The sequence below is a fragment of the Epinephelus fuscoguttatus genome, linkage group LG3 (assembly GCF_011397635.1).
Source record: "Epinephelus fuscoguttatus linkage group LG3, E.fuscoguttatus.final_Chr_v1".
Taxonomy (NCBI): domain Eukaryota; kingdom Metazoa; phylum Chordata; class Actinopteri; order Perciformes; family Serranidae; genus Epinephelus; species Epinephelus fuscoguttatus.
The window spans coordinates 39,386,661-39,400,644 of NC_064754.1; the positions used below are offsets into that span (position 1 = coordinate 39,386,661).

The following is a 13,984-nucleotide window of genomic DNA, read 5'->3' on the forward strand; positions in this document are numbered from 1 at the left end:
CGCTTACAGCTGAGTCGATCTATTAGCTGCACTGTATCACTTAAACTCAGGTAACCTCAATGCCAAATGCAAGACGTGGGCTGAGAATGGCAACAGCCTAGAGAGGTAACTCAAGTGGAGAGAAGCAAAGGAGCAAATGTGCCCTTCCATTTCGCCTCTTGTTGTGAATTTCCGTCATGAACAGAACAATAGAATACATCAGACTCAAGCATGCAAGGTTCCTGTTTTGTTGGATGACGGATTGAAAAAAATGCATATGAAACTTTAATGATAACAGGCAGCAAATCATACTGTATAACAACCAAGCCTGCGGTGAAGTTGTTTTAAGAGAAACAATGATAGATTCGATTTCAAATTGCAGCTAAGCATAAAGTCAACTTGTTGTTCATACAGGACCAAAACTGCATTCCTCCAATCTAATGCTGACCTGTCGAGGAGGCGAAGAGGGGGCTTGCTCGGCTGTGCGGGCCTCCACCACCTCGCTGGAGGGGCCCTGACCGATGGTGTTAACGGCCGCCACCCGAAAGTCATAGTGGGAATATGGGCTGAGGCCGCCCACGCTGTAGCGTGTTGTGGCGATGCCATCGATCTCTTTATAGGGATCTTCTGACCCTTTGGCACGGTGCTAGAGGAAGCAAGAGAGGAAAACAGAGAGAGGAACATACTGATTTAAAACTGCATTAGGCAACTTTATACAGAGGAAGATCTACACATAGGCCTATCTATATTTACTGTATATATATCAGTTTGACACCAATAAACAGAGGACACCACACTCTCATTATCCATCCAAGATTTATGCAAAAACAGAGAATGAAATGTGAGACACCACATATCTAATGTGGCTTTTGTGAATGGAGTCTTAAGTCACTGCTTCAGTGCAGCAGTTCATGTTTCATTCTTAACATTTCAATTCATTACTCCTTGTGGGCAGAGAGTACTCCAGACACCAGATTTCATTTGAGCAATTTAGAGATTTTATTACCAGCAGGAGAGACAGGGAACTCTTTTATTTTGTGGCCCTACTTACTGATTTAGGTTGCTAATAACAGTTTATGTTCGTATAAAATTCTAGTGCAGCTTTGGCCATCTTAAGCTCAGTGTCTCAGAAAACCTGTGTGCACATGCAGTAATGTTTCTCTGTCTGTTACACACCTGTATGATATAGTAGGAGACTGGCTCAGGGTTGCCAGAATCCCAGGTGAGTGTAATGCTTGTTGCAGTTCTCTCCGTCACCACAGGGGTACCAGGGGCCTTCGGCAGAGCTGAGAGAAAGAAGAAAGATTTTACAAGCTATCCCCTGGTAGACTTTGTACCATCGCTGTGCTCTCATAAAAACAAAAAAATCAACATCTGCTGGTTAAAACATGACCAGCTCAGTATTACAATTATACAATAAACATAATCTCTACAGAACAATTACAAGAATTAAATTAAACATAATCAGACTACACAAAACAATAAATTCAACAACTTGTTCATTTTAATTCAAATCAAACCCCCTGTTTACTGACAAAGTTTATTTAAATTCAGACTTAGTGATCATTAAGAAGTACAAAATAGGTCTCTACTGAAAACGGAATTTGACAGAGAAAAACAATTCTTTGCCTCACATGAAGTGGAGACAGAAGTCAATTTTCTTGAGCAATTCCCAAAATGTGAATAAATTAGACTCTAATTTGTCAATGGTAATTCAGTCGTTCCTTTTTTTTTTAACACCAAAAATAAATAAATAAAACAAGTATTCAGACATGAATAGGCTCATGTGACAGAGCTGCCCAGAAAAAACTGTTGTCATAAAGTGAGACATACTTCATTGTAGGACTTTTTATATAACGTTAAAAACAGATTTTTTTTTTTTTTTTTTTAATTCCTCTCCTAATTCTTAATACATCTTGGAAATCAGTAACTTTTTAATTTCTTTACATTTTTCATCACTACTTTTTTTTATAACAAAGAAATGACAGATTATGTATTTATCATTGAATTCTATCAGGGTCAAAATATTGCCTTGTATGACATTCAGCAATGTTGATTCCTCCCTGAGCCACTTCATCTTTGCTTCCCTTTTTAATTGATGTAATTGAAACAAATGGGCATTGGCTGCTCTTAATTTTTAACAGTTGTCTATCCATGAGCTGCGTCCCAGACTTTTAAAACAAATGTTCAGCCACTCCCATTTTATCTCTAAAAATACCAGAATAAAAAATCATGGCTAAGCTGTGAAAGAAAACAGCATTTCTGAAACCTTCCACTCTGGTTTGCGTCAGCACAAAGCCTGCCCCTCTAAAAGTCACAAATGACCATTTAATGACCAATAATGTTGGCACGTGTTCCATTCATGTATTACATGATTTGAGTGCAGCTTCTGACATAACTAATCATGGCATTTCACAGACAGACTGAACCAATGGGTAGGTACATCGGGTACGGCACTGAGCAGGATCAAATCCTTTCTGACAGAAAATTCTGTGTGTCTGTCAACAACATAGACTGTAAAAATAACAACCATACAGTGTGTCTCCATTTGCTACAGTCAAGCAAGGCGCACCTATACGGAAATATATGCCAAACCAAGGAAGTTTTTATAAGATATACTGGAAGGGACAATACTCAAATATGCTAAAAATGTCTCTCCCAATTTATTGATAAAAAAATCTTTTGCTCGCAAGTAGGTACGGTGGCCTACGTGACCTGCCCACCAGCTACAAGACTTACCCACTATACATTCACAATCGTTTACTCCTCGATCTGGAAGTGGAAGCCCTGAAGTAAATGCTAAGTTAGCATTTAGCTAGCTATAAAGTGTGTTACATCTCGTTACTTCTAAGATGAATTATGTCGTCCAACCAAAATGAATGAGGTAAATTAATAAAGTGGACTATTGCTGTGTTTGACCTCATATTCATTCACTACAATGTGCCATTGTAACGGATCAAATAATCACCACATTGGTGGGTTTGCCTTGTAGCCTACTGGTGATGGGCACAGTTTGTAGAGCTTGAATGGAGTGTGGCTGCAGCTATGCATGTCTTGTTGCTTGAGGTACAATCATTGTCAAAAGCTGCTCTGTTTCATAACTTTCAAATATATTAAAAAGTGGAAAACTAGAATGTAATTTGAGTGTTACACTACGTCAGTTTTAGTTGTGATAGTTTTTGTCAAGTGTTATTACAATGATAACTTCATGACCGTATCACTATCATAACTCTTGCATACATGTCAAGGTAAAGTTAAAGTCAATACATCATTTTGCGCTGACACTGTTGTTGTGAAAATAAATGATACTGAAAGTGTAAGAACCCCCAGCAGGATTGGTCCCCTCCCAGTGTTGACTCCATGGCTACAGCCTTGGGCCAAACATATCAACGTTTACATAAATATATTTGGCCTATGAAAAACAGAGTAAAGGGAGCTTTGATGATGGAAATTTTCTTCTCATACTCATAGTGCTCATTTACAGAGAGAATAGAGAAGGCCACACTCTTAAAAACACTCTGCTCTTCTGACAACCAAAGTCTCACTGGAGGCAAGGTCAAACCATCACTTCCTCTCTTGCTCACATGCTCTTTTCTCCTCACTCATACGCCTCCTCATGAAAATACTGACTAAAACCCACCTTTCACAATAATCTGTGCTACAGCCTCGATCACGCCGAGTGTCGACATTGCGACACATGTGTAATTGTTGGACTGGCGTACGTCAGTCAGTTCCAGGACGTTGCGGCCGATGGGCATGTCATCCTCGGGCGTCAGGTCTTCGGCTCCAAGCATCCACTTCACGTATGGCATAGGGGAGCCCACAGCCACGCAGGTGATGTTGACGTTCCCCCCTGGCATGATCTCGCTGTCTGCCGGGGGGATGGAGAAGCGAGGGGGGACACGACGTACTGGACCAGACAGCAATAGAAGCAGGAAGGCAGGAGAAGAGAGGCGATTAGAAATTCATGTATGTGTTGCTCAGTAAAGTGCAGAACAATCAGTGTCTATACATTGTCGAATGATTTTTTTTTTGCTCCATGTGCTCTGAGATGAAGTTTTATGGCATTCAAAGACTGCAAGCATTCAGACAGTCTGGTACATCACCACTAGGGCGCATGTGATATCAAAATGTTTTATTCATGGTGTTTTTAGGTGCGCTCCATTAAATATTTTATGAACTGAAACACAAAAGATACTCACAAAAAAAACCTCACAGCAAACACACATGCACTCACGAGGGAACAAAGAAAAGAGGAACAACGCAGAGTACAGTATATCTCAAAGGAGTAAACTGTACAGGCAGGTTTAAACCTTCAGTACCTCACATAAAACAGCCCAAACACACAAACACAAATGGCAGTTTAATGGAAGAAAAGAAAACTCTCGGGAGAGACTCAAAAGAGCCACACAATCGTTACTGTACCAACCTTCTCGCAGCTCTGCAGAGGGAGGTAGGACAGAGCACGGCGGGAGGAGGAGGAGAAGAGAAAGGAGAGGAAAACGGAAAATATCAGAGAAGAGACAGGAGACACAGAGAGAAAACAAGTTAGACAAAGGAGCATGGCAAGGTGGCAACAGACAGAGGGAAAGAGAAACAGGTAGAAAGAAAGAAAGAAATAAGGAGAGCAAAGAGAGAGTCCATAGATGGCCGCTGTGTCTGTAAAAGCCCCTCTGTTTAAAGCAGTCTCCACAGCCGGCTGTCTCCATAGACCGCCTGTCAAACACTCACTGAGCAGCACTGCAAGATTTTACTGGCCCTGCAAGCTCTGTTAGACGCACATCACTGCCTCTGCTCCGACTGTGTATGCCCGTGTGTGTGTGTGCACGTGTGTTTATATATTTTCTTTTAGCGTAGCATAGATGTGTGTGTTTCGCTTTGTGCATCCAGTCGTGTGTGTGTTTGTTTCGTATCCCTGGGAGCAATGTTGGAGTCAGGAAAGCATGCTACGCTGTTTAAAGCCTTTATTTATTTATTTTATTTTCGGGGGTGGGCAGACAACAGAGCAAAAGGCCACGGGAATAAAAATGTCTCCAAGATTCAAACATTTGGTGGGAATGTGTCTGTGTGTGTGTTTGTGTGTGCGTGTGTGTGTGTTGAAAGACACAGTGCCCGAGGAGGTGAGATGCCTGTCAGATTTGGGGAGAAACACAAGTCTTAACCAGACAATGATTTGGTTTTTCTCTGAGGTCTAAAGGCTAAGATGGGAGGGCAGAGAGATTAATAGCCTGAGTGAAACATTCAGCCCAGCCCGAGCTGATGTAAAGGAGCTCTCATTTTAAAAAAACGATCCTGTTTTATGGCTCCACAGCTGAGAATTATAAAACACAGCCGGTTTAATGGCATCAAATCACATTAATATGATAAACGTACATTCCTAGCAGAGGACGTCTCTGTAAAAAACTCTAGGAATAGAGGCTCCAATCTGCACATCCAGTACTGATGGGACCCTTAAAGATCAAGTGTGTAGGATCCAGGGTGATATATTGTAAAAAGTTGTGTTTTTGTTATCTTAGAATCAGCTATTTATATTTATATACAGAGATCTCCATGTTGCATCGCCATGTTTCTACAGTAGCCCACAAATGACAAACCAGACACTGGCTCTAGATAGGGCCATTTTGTGTTTACACTTTGGCCACTGTAGCAGATGATTCGGCTCCCAGTCAAAAACTCCTGAACGATGAACACTGAAGGAATTTTAACCTGGAGAAATTTCAGCTGGTTTCAATCTGCAATCATCACTGCTAAATCCCCCTAAATCTTACACACTGTTCCTTTAAATCTAAGTGCTCTAATTGGACTGAAAGGCTGCTTTTTTATCCCCCTCTTACCTCTGACATAGAGGTTAGCTGGTGTGGAATAGCGTGTCCCATCGCTGTTGGTGGCAACACACTCATACTTCCCCTGGTCTGACTCCTCACTCATCTCTATCTGGAGGGCACCTGGATGGATGGAGGGATTGAGAGGAGGAGGAGATAGAGAGAGGAGAGAGAGAGAGAGAGAGAGAGTCACACAGGCAGATAGCGAGGGAGAGAGAGCAATTACACAAAAGTGGAAGACATCCGATAATTGGGTACAGTCCATAAATACACCAACATAGAAATGGTAAGAACTGCATAAAAGAGTAAATGAATCTGAAAGAGTTTTCAGCAAAAAAACAAAAACAAAAAAACAAGCTGAACAGTGAGCTAAAAAGGGGAGCCAAATCTATTGGGAGAAATTAACAAGTTTCTACCACTGTCAGCAAGAATCTGCCCCAAACAAGGGTCAGCTTCCTGATTTATAAATGGAAAGAAAACAAAAACAAAAAAAAAGCACTGATACAAAGCCTAGAAAAACGGAGAATGTAGTCTTCATGCAAGACAGAAACAAAGAAACCAAGCAACCAAAATGTGGACAAATCCAGTCACCAATACAGTATTTGAAAAAAATCCTTTGCTGAAATTAAAATGCAGTTACATTAGGGAGCAAATCATGTTTCACTTTTCAAGGGTAAAATGTGACAAAGATATTGCCATGGCAATAAGATATCCCCAACTTTACGGATCCACCAATGGGATCAGGAGTGTGATGTCATTTTAAAACACACCCAGTAAGGAGGTAAAGACATCCACCAACCTCCATCAAGGCCACAGATTTGAAAAAAAAAAAAAAAAAAAAAGGAACGACATACGCAAAGCCTTGGGAAGGGACCGACGCTTGCTCGCTCCCTGAAAGCAGAAAAACTGTCAAAAAAGTCAACCAGAGTTTCTTTAAAGATGGTGTGGTATTAAGGCAAAAAAGCGCCCAGAAAAACTTTATCAAAAAAGTGGTTGTTTGGGGCTTTTTATCGGTAATGAGAGAGAGAAAAGAGAAAATGATGGTAAAAAATCATGGAGAAATGTGTGTGTGTGTGTGTGTGTGTGTTGTGTGTGATTACGTGTGCCTGAGCACACTAATGTCTGCAAGTGTGTCTGAGTCTTCGCCATCTGGACTTTTCAGGCTGAGCGAATAACAGCTGGGAGGGAAAACAAAACTGGGACGTTTGATTGGGCAAATATAGACAAGGTAGAAGGAGAGGCCAGGTCAAGCTTAGGTCAAGACCCTCCCACAAAAAAAGAAAAAACAAAAAGGAAAGAAAATCAGGTCACAAAAAAAAAGGCAAACAAACAGAGGTAAAAGTGAAAGTTTGTCACCTCAAACTAAGCAACAAAGAAATAATACAAGTTGTAAACATGTCATGCTTTAGACTGAAAAAGATGTTTTAAGCTAAATGATGTTAAACTGATGGGTACAAAAGAGAGATCACAATATGGCGAGGAAGGAAGCGATGGATTTCTGTGTTATAGAGTGAACGTTGAGGCTGGGATGGAAAAATGAACGGATGAAGAGAGGATGGAAGACGAGAAGAGGGGAAGTGATTAAAAGTCGTAGTATAATGAATTGCTTGCTCAATTCCAATTTCCCCCCTCTTGCACCTACTGCAGATCTGCAGCAGCTGGATGAGTGTTACCAATATGGAAGTCTTTTGGACTAAACACGTATTGATTAATCCACCCAGAGCTGCTTTTTTTCCCAGATCTGTGAGACAAGTAGGAACCAGGGGTTGAAAAGGAATCAGGCCACTGTGTCATGTTGGTCCTCCCAGCAGTCTTACCTCGTATGGGCGTGCCACCTGAGTGGGCAATGAATGCACGAGATTAGAGAAGGAGAAGAAGAAGAAAATGTTAGTACCACAGGAGGGGAAGGGGATAAGGGAGGGAGGGACTTGGGGAGGGAGGTAACTTGGAAAGGAGACGAATCAAATTAGAGAGGAAGACTCAAAATATAGATCCTTAAGAGAGTGAGAGGAAGAGAGAGGCATAAAAGGAAAAGACAGAATAAATAAAGACAGAATAAGCCCAAGAAGAGAAAGACAGAATCAAGATAGACAGAGTGACAGACAGTGACAGAGCTATAAGGAGATGGGTTATTGATTTGACTTCATTGACTTGCAGCAGGGGCAGATGTGGCTGTAGGAGTAGGGTAGTGTCTGCACTGCACTCATCTGGGTCTCTAAGAGCTGGACTGGGACTCTAACTGCCCTGAGACCCTGCACTTGTCCTTAACGTAGCTCAAAGCAAGCTGTAATCCTGCTGGTAACATGGAGTGTAAATATATCTAATATCTCTTCCGAAAAGAAAAATCCACCCTCCAATACTTAAACTTTGTTAAAAACCTGGCATTGTCCCTACATCACATTTGGATTGATTTTTCTTTTTTATTGTTTGGGGTTCCTTCCAGCTACACTGAGTCTGACAGCTGGGACATTTTCAACAATCTAAAACTTCAGCAGTAAATGTCAAGTTGATGTCTCAGCCTCTAAGAATCAAGGAGCATGGGCGTGTTTGTATCTTTAAACAACCATCAACGATCATACTGGGAGAAGTCCAGCATACAAGAGGCGGGAGTGGACTCAAGAGACCACAATGCAATGTAGCCACATGGCATGTTTACCATCACAGGCAACTTGCTGCAACTTACAGCACAATTATCTTCATTCCAGATGGATCTGGATATAGACATTTTTTTTATGGTTAATCAATGAATAATTTGGCCTACATAATGACAGATGGCCATCACAATGCTCCAGAACTGAAGGCCGATAGTGATACTGATACCGGAAAGGTGTTGCAATACCCTGCCACTAGGTGCAATACCCCATTCTGTTACTCGGTACTTTAAGAACATCAGTGTTGGAATTAGAGCTGTATTTCCTGTGAGTTGTATTTATGCGACAGTGGTGCGCTGCTCACAAATTTTGCCCCGCTGTGTATGTGGAGCGCTTTGCCTCCACTCCCTACAGGCACAGTGCGAGAGGAATGTCTGCGAGTGCAAGTGCTCTTGTCTACTGTCCATGGCTTGTCTACAAAGCAGACATGAGAAGCGAATATGGCATTATTGTGCTTACATAGCCAACAGTCAGGGCCCATGGACACTACGAAGCCTAACTGTAAAAGATGTTTTAAACTTACGCACACCAAGGGAGCTAACACTTCCAACTTGGCAGAGCATCTCACTGACACACGCTAACCTCTTCAAAAATCGACAGGTAATAACCTGATAGCATAACATAAGTAACATAACATAAGTAGTGCCTATGCCTTCCCATATGTGTATGATTTATTTTGTGACAAGCATACTTTTTTCACCATCAGAGTCTGACGAAGCAATTAAGGGCAATTATACTGTTTGGCTACTTTGCCTTTATCTTTTAAGCTAACTTACCAAGAGGCTAATGTCTCGGATGCAAACACAGTGTTCACAATGGTAACGTAACTTTATGACAACTTGCAAGCTGCTGCAAGCAGATCAACAAAACTAGTTTTAAATGATCAATTCATACTCACTCAGCATTGCTGATGGTAATCATGGCATGTACATTTTCATCAGTAATTATTTCTATAGATCGGGGTGACATGGTGGTGTAGTGATTAGGATTGTCGCATGTTCTCCCCGTGTCAGCATGGGTTCTCTCTGGGTACCCCAGCTTCCTCCCCACAGACATGCAGATTGGATTGATTGATGACAATCAACAGTCATACTGGGAGAGGTCACAACTAAATTGACCATAGGTGTGAATGTGAGTGTGAATGGTTGTCTCAATGTGTCAGCACTGTGATAGTCTGGCGACCTGTCCTCAGTGTACTCTATCCCGCCTCTTGGCCAATGTCAGCTGGGTTAGGCTCCAGCCCTCCGCAACCCCCAACAGCGGTTACAGAAAATGAGTGAATAGAAAATGCACTTAGTGCAGACCTTTGCCAGAGATGTGGATTCAGTCCTATTAAACACTGTTTAATAAGTGGTTTCTGCTTGCAACCATAAAGTTAAAGCAATCACATAAACTTAGATATAAAGAAAATGAGAAAACACTGAACAGCACATAAACTACAAATTTATTGAGCCTATTATTGAAAATAGTTTCTGATGTTTTTGTTAGTATGGGTATTGAGCTTTTTAGGCAAGTATCGATTGAAGATATAATTTTGGTATTGTGACAACACTAAAAGGTAGCATCTTCAAATTAACTGTTTTATACAACCATCGGTCATATATTCAGTTTACAATCTTCTTTCATTTTTCAGTGAAAAACTGAGAAAGGCAGCAAATCCTCACATTTGAGAACAACAGAGTAAAATTAAAAATGATTTAAACAATTGATTAACAACTAAAATGTTAATGTTACTAATTAATTTTCAGCCATTTGACTAATCATATAATTGACTGATGGTTTCAGCTGTAAAGAGGTGTGAGTCTGATCAGTGATCACTGGGTACATAAACACATGGAGGCATAGATGTCATTTAATTGTAAAAGCATTCTGGGAAATTGAGGAAATCCATTAAGTAAATGTAAAGAACGAAATGCAAATTACAGCACTTTGTTGTAAAATTTCCAAACGTCATAAAATTTATATAACAGTTAGAATGTATTGAAGGGTGGATTTTTCTTTACTACTTAACTTCACTGGCTCCATTATGGTGATGTTAAAAATGGCATGTGTCCATTCACTACCTCTAAGCAGTAGGAACCAGTTTTAGCATATACATACTCCACTGTACAGTCAACGTCTAGAATCCTGAAACCTGGTCGCCATTGATTTCCTTACAGTGGCTCCACCTAACAGCCATCTAGAGTTGATGACTTATTGACTTGTAACTCTATACAGCAGAGCAGAGAGAGTAAGTGGGTGAGTGAATGACAGAGTGAGTGAGTGGGTGAGTGAGTGAGTGAGGGGAAGAATAATTGAATAAGTGGAAAAGTAAATAGGTGAGTGTGAGGACAAAGTTATTGTATTTTTTTTTGGGTGTGGAAAGGCTGCAGGTGCACAGGTGAGGGTGAGGCCAGCTACGTCTAGGGTGACAGATATGTGTATCTATGTGTAGATACATGTGTATGTTTGTCTGTGTGTGTGTGTTTGTTTCCAGTTTGTAGCATCCATAGTGTGTTGCTTTACCAAAATGATGTGTGGGTGCCTGTGTGTGTATTTCTGTGTCTGTAAACATCTGTGCTTTACATTATCTCTGTTTGTGACTGTTAGTAAAATGCATGCCATGCATTTTATTAACACCTCAACATTGTAAAGGTGAGCAGCAGCAGCAGCAACAGTAGCAGCATTAGTGAACAGTATATAGAGAAGTGGACAGTGAGGGTGTGGGCCTCGGAACAGAAGCACTTACCAAAGGACTCTGTGGTTAAAAAGATACAAAGAGAAAAGAAACAGCATAGACATGGCATTACAATCGGACCATTGGTTACACAGAGGAGTTGTAGAAACACCTTGAAAAAGCACTGGAACTCCAAAAAGAAGTCAAGGATATCGATTATCTACACAGAAATTTGTGCTTAAAAGAATCGTAATTTGTAATCATCACATAGAAGAAGCAAGCTAACACACTAAGTATTTGACATTTTAAGTTGTAATAATGTTTTAAATCATTTAATTTGATATATTTTTTGTAAATTAAAGGTCAAAAAGGGAGTCTGAGCGAGGAGTTGAGGGCTGAGCCACAAAATTTAAAAAAATGGGGACAGAAGCAAAGAGGTTGTTATACATAAAGAAGCAAAAGAGTTGGGTGTCCAATCACAAGAAAGGGATTTTGGGTCCAGAGTCAGTCTGAGGAGGGAGGGGACTTTGCTTAGACAAGTTGGGATTTTACACTACTGTGGCTATTTAAAAGCTGATTGATATGGATTGAGCAGCTTGACCGGAAAATAATTTATTCTGTGTTTTTCTCCGAGTAATTTGTCCTCGAATTTAACACATTCTGTCAATATATTTTCTCAAATAACATGGATGCAATGTCTGTGAGTCAATTTCACACCCACGCCAGACACACTTTCCATGAAATGAGGAAAAACAAAAGGTTATTTGCTTGTTTAGTCACAGCAGTGAGCCATCTTAGAGAGGACATTCCCTGTGTGCATGTCACCATCACCTAGGTTTACCTCGCATATTCTGTCAGTAGAGAAAATTGGTGGAGATATGACTGGAGACGTGATGTGCACTGATGCGTGTTGTTACAAATATTTTATAACATTTGTACTAAGTGAAAAATTAAACCCTTCGTGATGGTGATTTTGCATGGGAAGACCTCCGAGAGTTTGGAGAAAAGCGGAGAAGAGCTGGGAGTTCACTGTTTTAAGGCTTTGAAGAGTTGAGAAAAGTTGGCAACCACACACAGTCAACTCATACCACAGCGGCAGCAGAGAAACACAGCCAGTAACCACGGCAGGAGGAGTGTGGAACAGCAATAAGAAAAGGGGTGAACGAGGGCAAGAATAACAGATGCTTTGTAGGAACAGAAAATAAAAAATGGGTTTGGGGGGGGGAGAAAGAAAGAGTGGATATTGAAAAAGGGATAAAACGAAAGTGGGAGGGAAGACAAACCTAAAGGTGGAAATAAAAGCTTGGGGGTTGAGGGTAAGGGAAAGAATGGAGGGACTGAATCGTTGGTTACCTGAGCGGAGCTGCTTGATTCGTCCGTTGTTATTGGACGTGTTGACCGGCAGGAAATCCTTGAACCAGGTAATTTCTGGGTCAGGGTTGCCGCTAGCAGCACAGAGCATGGTGGCGGTCCGAGAACGCTCCACCACTTTCAGCTGGGGACCCATGTCTATGGTGGGGAACCCCGAGGGCAGCTGGTCCTCTGGAAAGATCAAATACACAAGTCAAGCAGAGCTGGAAAATAAAGATACACATTCATCTACATCATCTGTCGCGATTTAAATGTGCTCATTTCAATGGATGTTTTTTTTTTTCAAAAATCTAATCAGTAGATAAAAGTATACATTATTTCAGTTGCTATTTACTTTACCTTACTTTTTCAGAATTCTAAGACTCCCCCCTCTCTTTTTTGTGTCTACACAGAAAGAACTAGGAATTATCGTACTTTTTTAACTCACAAGATTTGTGAAGACTGTCTGTTGACCAGATAGGTCTCATTGAAACTGTTGAACCACATGTTTGGCTTTTCACCCTTGAACTTGTAGGATATGTGGTTGTGCTTATAGTGGTGTTGAACGTTAAATTGCTTGAGCACTGAATTCACCTGTTTGCGGATAAGGAGGATCCCAAGGTCCGATGAGATAAGAATTTACCGATTTCATGAAACCTATTTTTTTCCTCAATTATGCAAACTTTTGTTACTTAAATCACTAAGTTAAGCTAACAGCACTACAATAGATCACAGAGCATTATTCCCACGACGATCCCAAGGCGCCACTACTTGCAAAGCAACCAGTAGCTTTCTATTCGTTGACATTCCTAACCTGACAGTCACTTGTTAGGGGGCCGCAGTTTAACGCAGCGGCTGAGTAGTTGTATTAAATGCAAGTAAAAGTAAAAGTATTGAATGGACTATGAATAATTAAAATATAATACATGCAGTTCATTTCATGTTTGTGTGGCTTGACAAAATGTTTCTGAGGGCTGCCATTGGCCCACAGGTCACACCTTAAACAACTTGAATTCATCCGTCTGAGTCAATCGTGCATTAGACACACACTGTGAGCAGATAGTCAACAATCAAAACAAGACAAAGCGTGATGCCTCATAGCCTACATGAAAAGACATAGATTCAGCCCTGAATTGACATGAAGCAGGTTGACTCACTAGTTCACTGTGAAAAGGTTTTAAAGGAAACTGGCTGGTCAAATACAGGAGTCAAATTTAGAATCAATTTAGAGTCAAAATATGTTTCGACCCAGGCTCAAGCCCGCAGGCAGGACTTTTGAAAAATACAATAGTGAGGTCAAATAGAATGAGTAACGTTTCATTCCACCTGACAAACTATCTTACAAAAGCTTCAGGCAACTGCTCTTTAAATAAGAATCAATTGAAAATCAAATACTATCTATTCTGCTGGGAGTCAGTGGCAGTTGAGCTACACTTTTTGTCCTGCTCCGTCTGCACACAACCCTCTCTGGAAGCTCACCCCGTTGCATGAATCAAATAGGCGAGTCAAATAAAGACGCATCCACT

The 13,984-nt window shown here is 40.9% G+C and overlaps 1 protein-coding gene across 15 annotated transcripts in view; it reads right to left on the bottom strand.

The window, feature by feature from the left end:
* The window catches only part of ptprdb (protein tyrosine phosphatase receptor type Db), a 217,975-nt gene that overhangs the window by 53,634 nt on the left and 150,357 nt on the right, over positions 1–13,984 (bottom strand). For 9 of the 15 annotated variants that reach the window (XM_049569619.1, XM_049569716.1, XM_049569668.1 and 6 more), the window contains 6 exons: positions 12,462–12,650; positions 7,619–7,636; positions 5,814–5,924; positions 3,620–3,889; positions 1,156–1,265; positions 428–625 (listed from right to left, as the gene is read on the bottom strand). In XM_049569619.1, coding sequence (XP_049425576.1) covers positions 428–625; positions 1,156–1,265; positions 3,620–3,889; positions 5,814–5,924; positions 7,619–7,636; positions 12,462–12,650 — 896 coding nt within the window. The remainder of the gene's footprint in view (positions 1–427; positions 626–1,155; positions 1,266–3,619; positions 3,890–5,813; positions 5,925–7,618; positions 7,637–12,461; positions 12,651–13,984) is intronic. The other 6 variants (XM_049569736.1, XM_049569678.1, XM_049569747.1 and 3 more) reach the window with 1 other exon arrangement.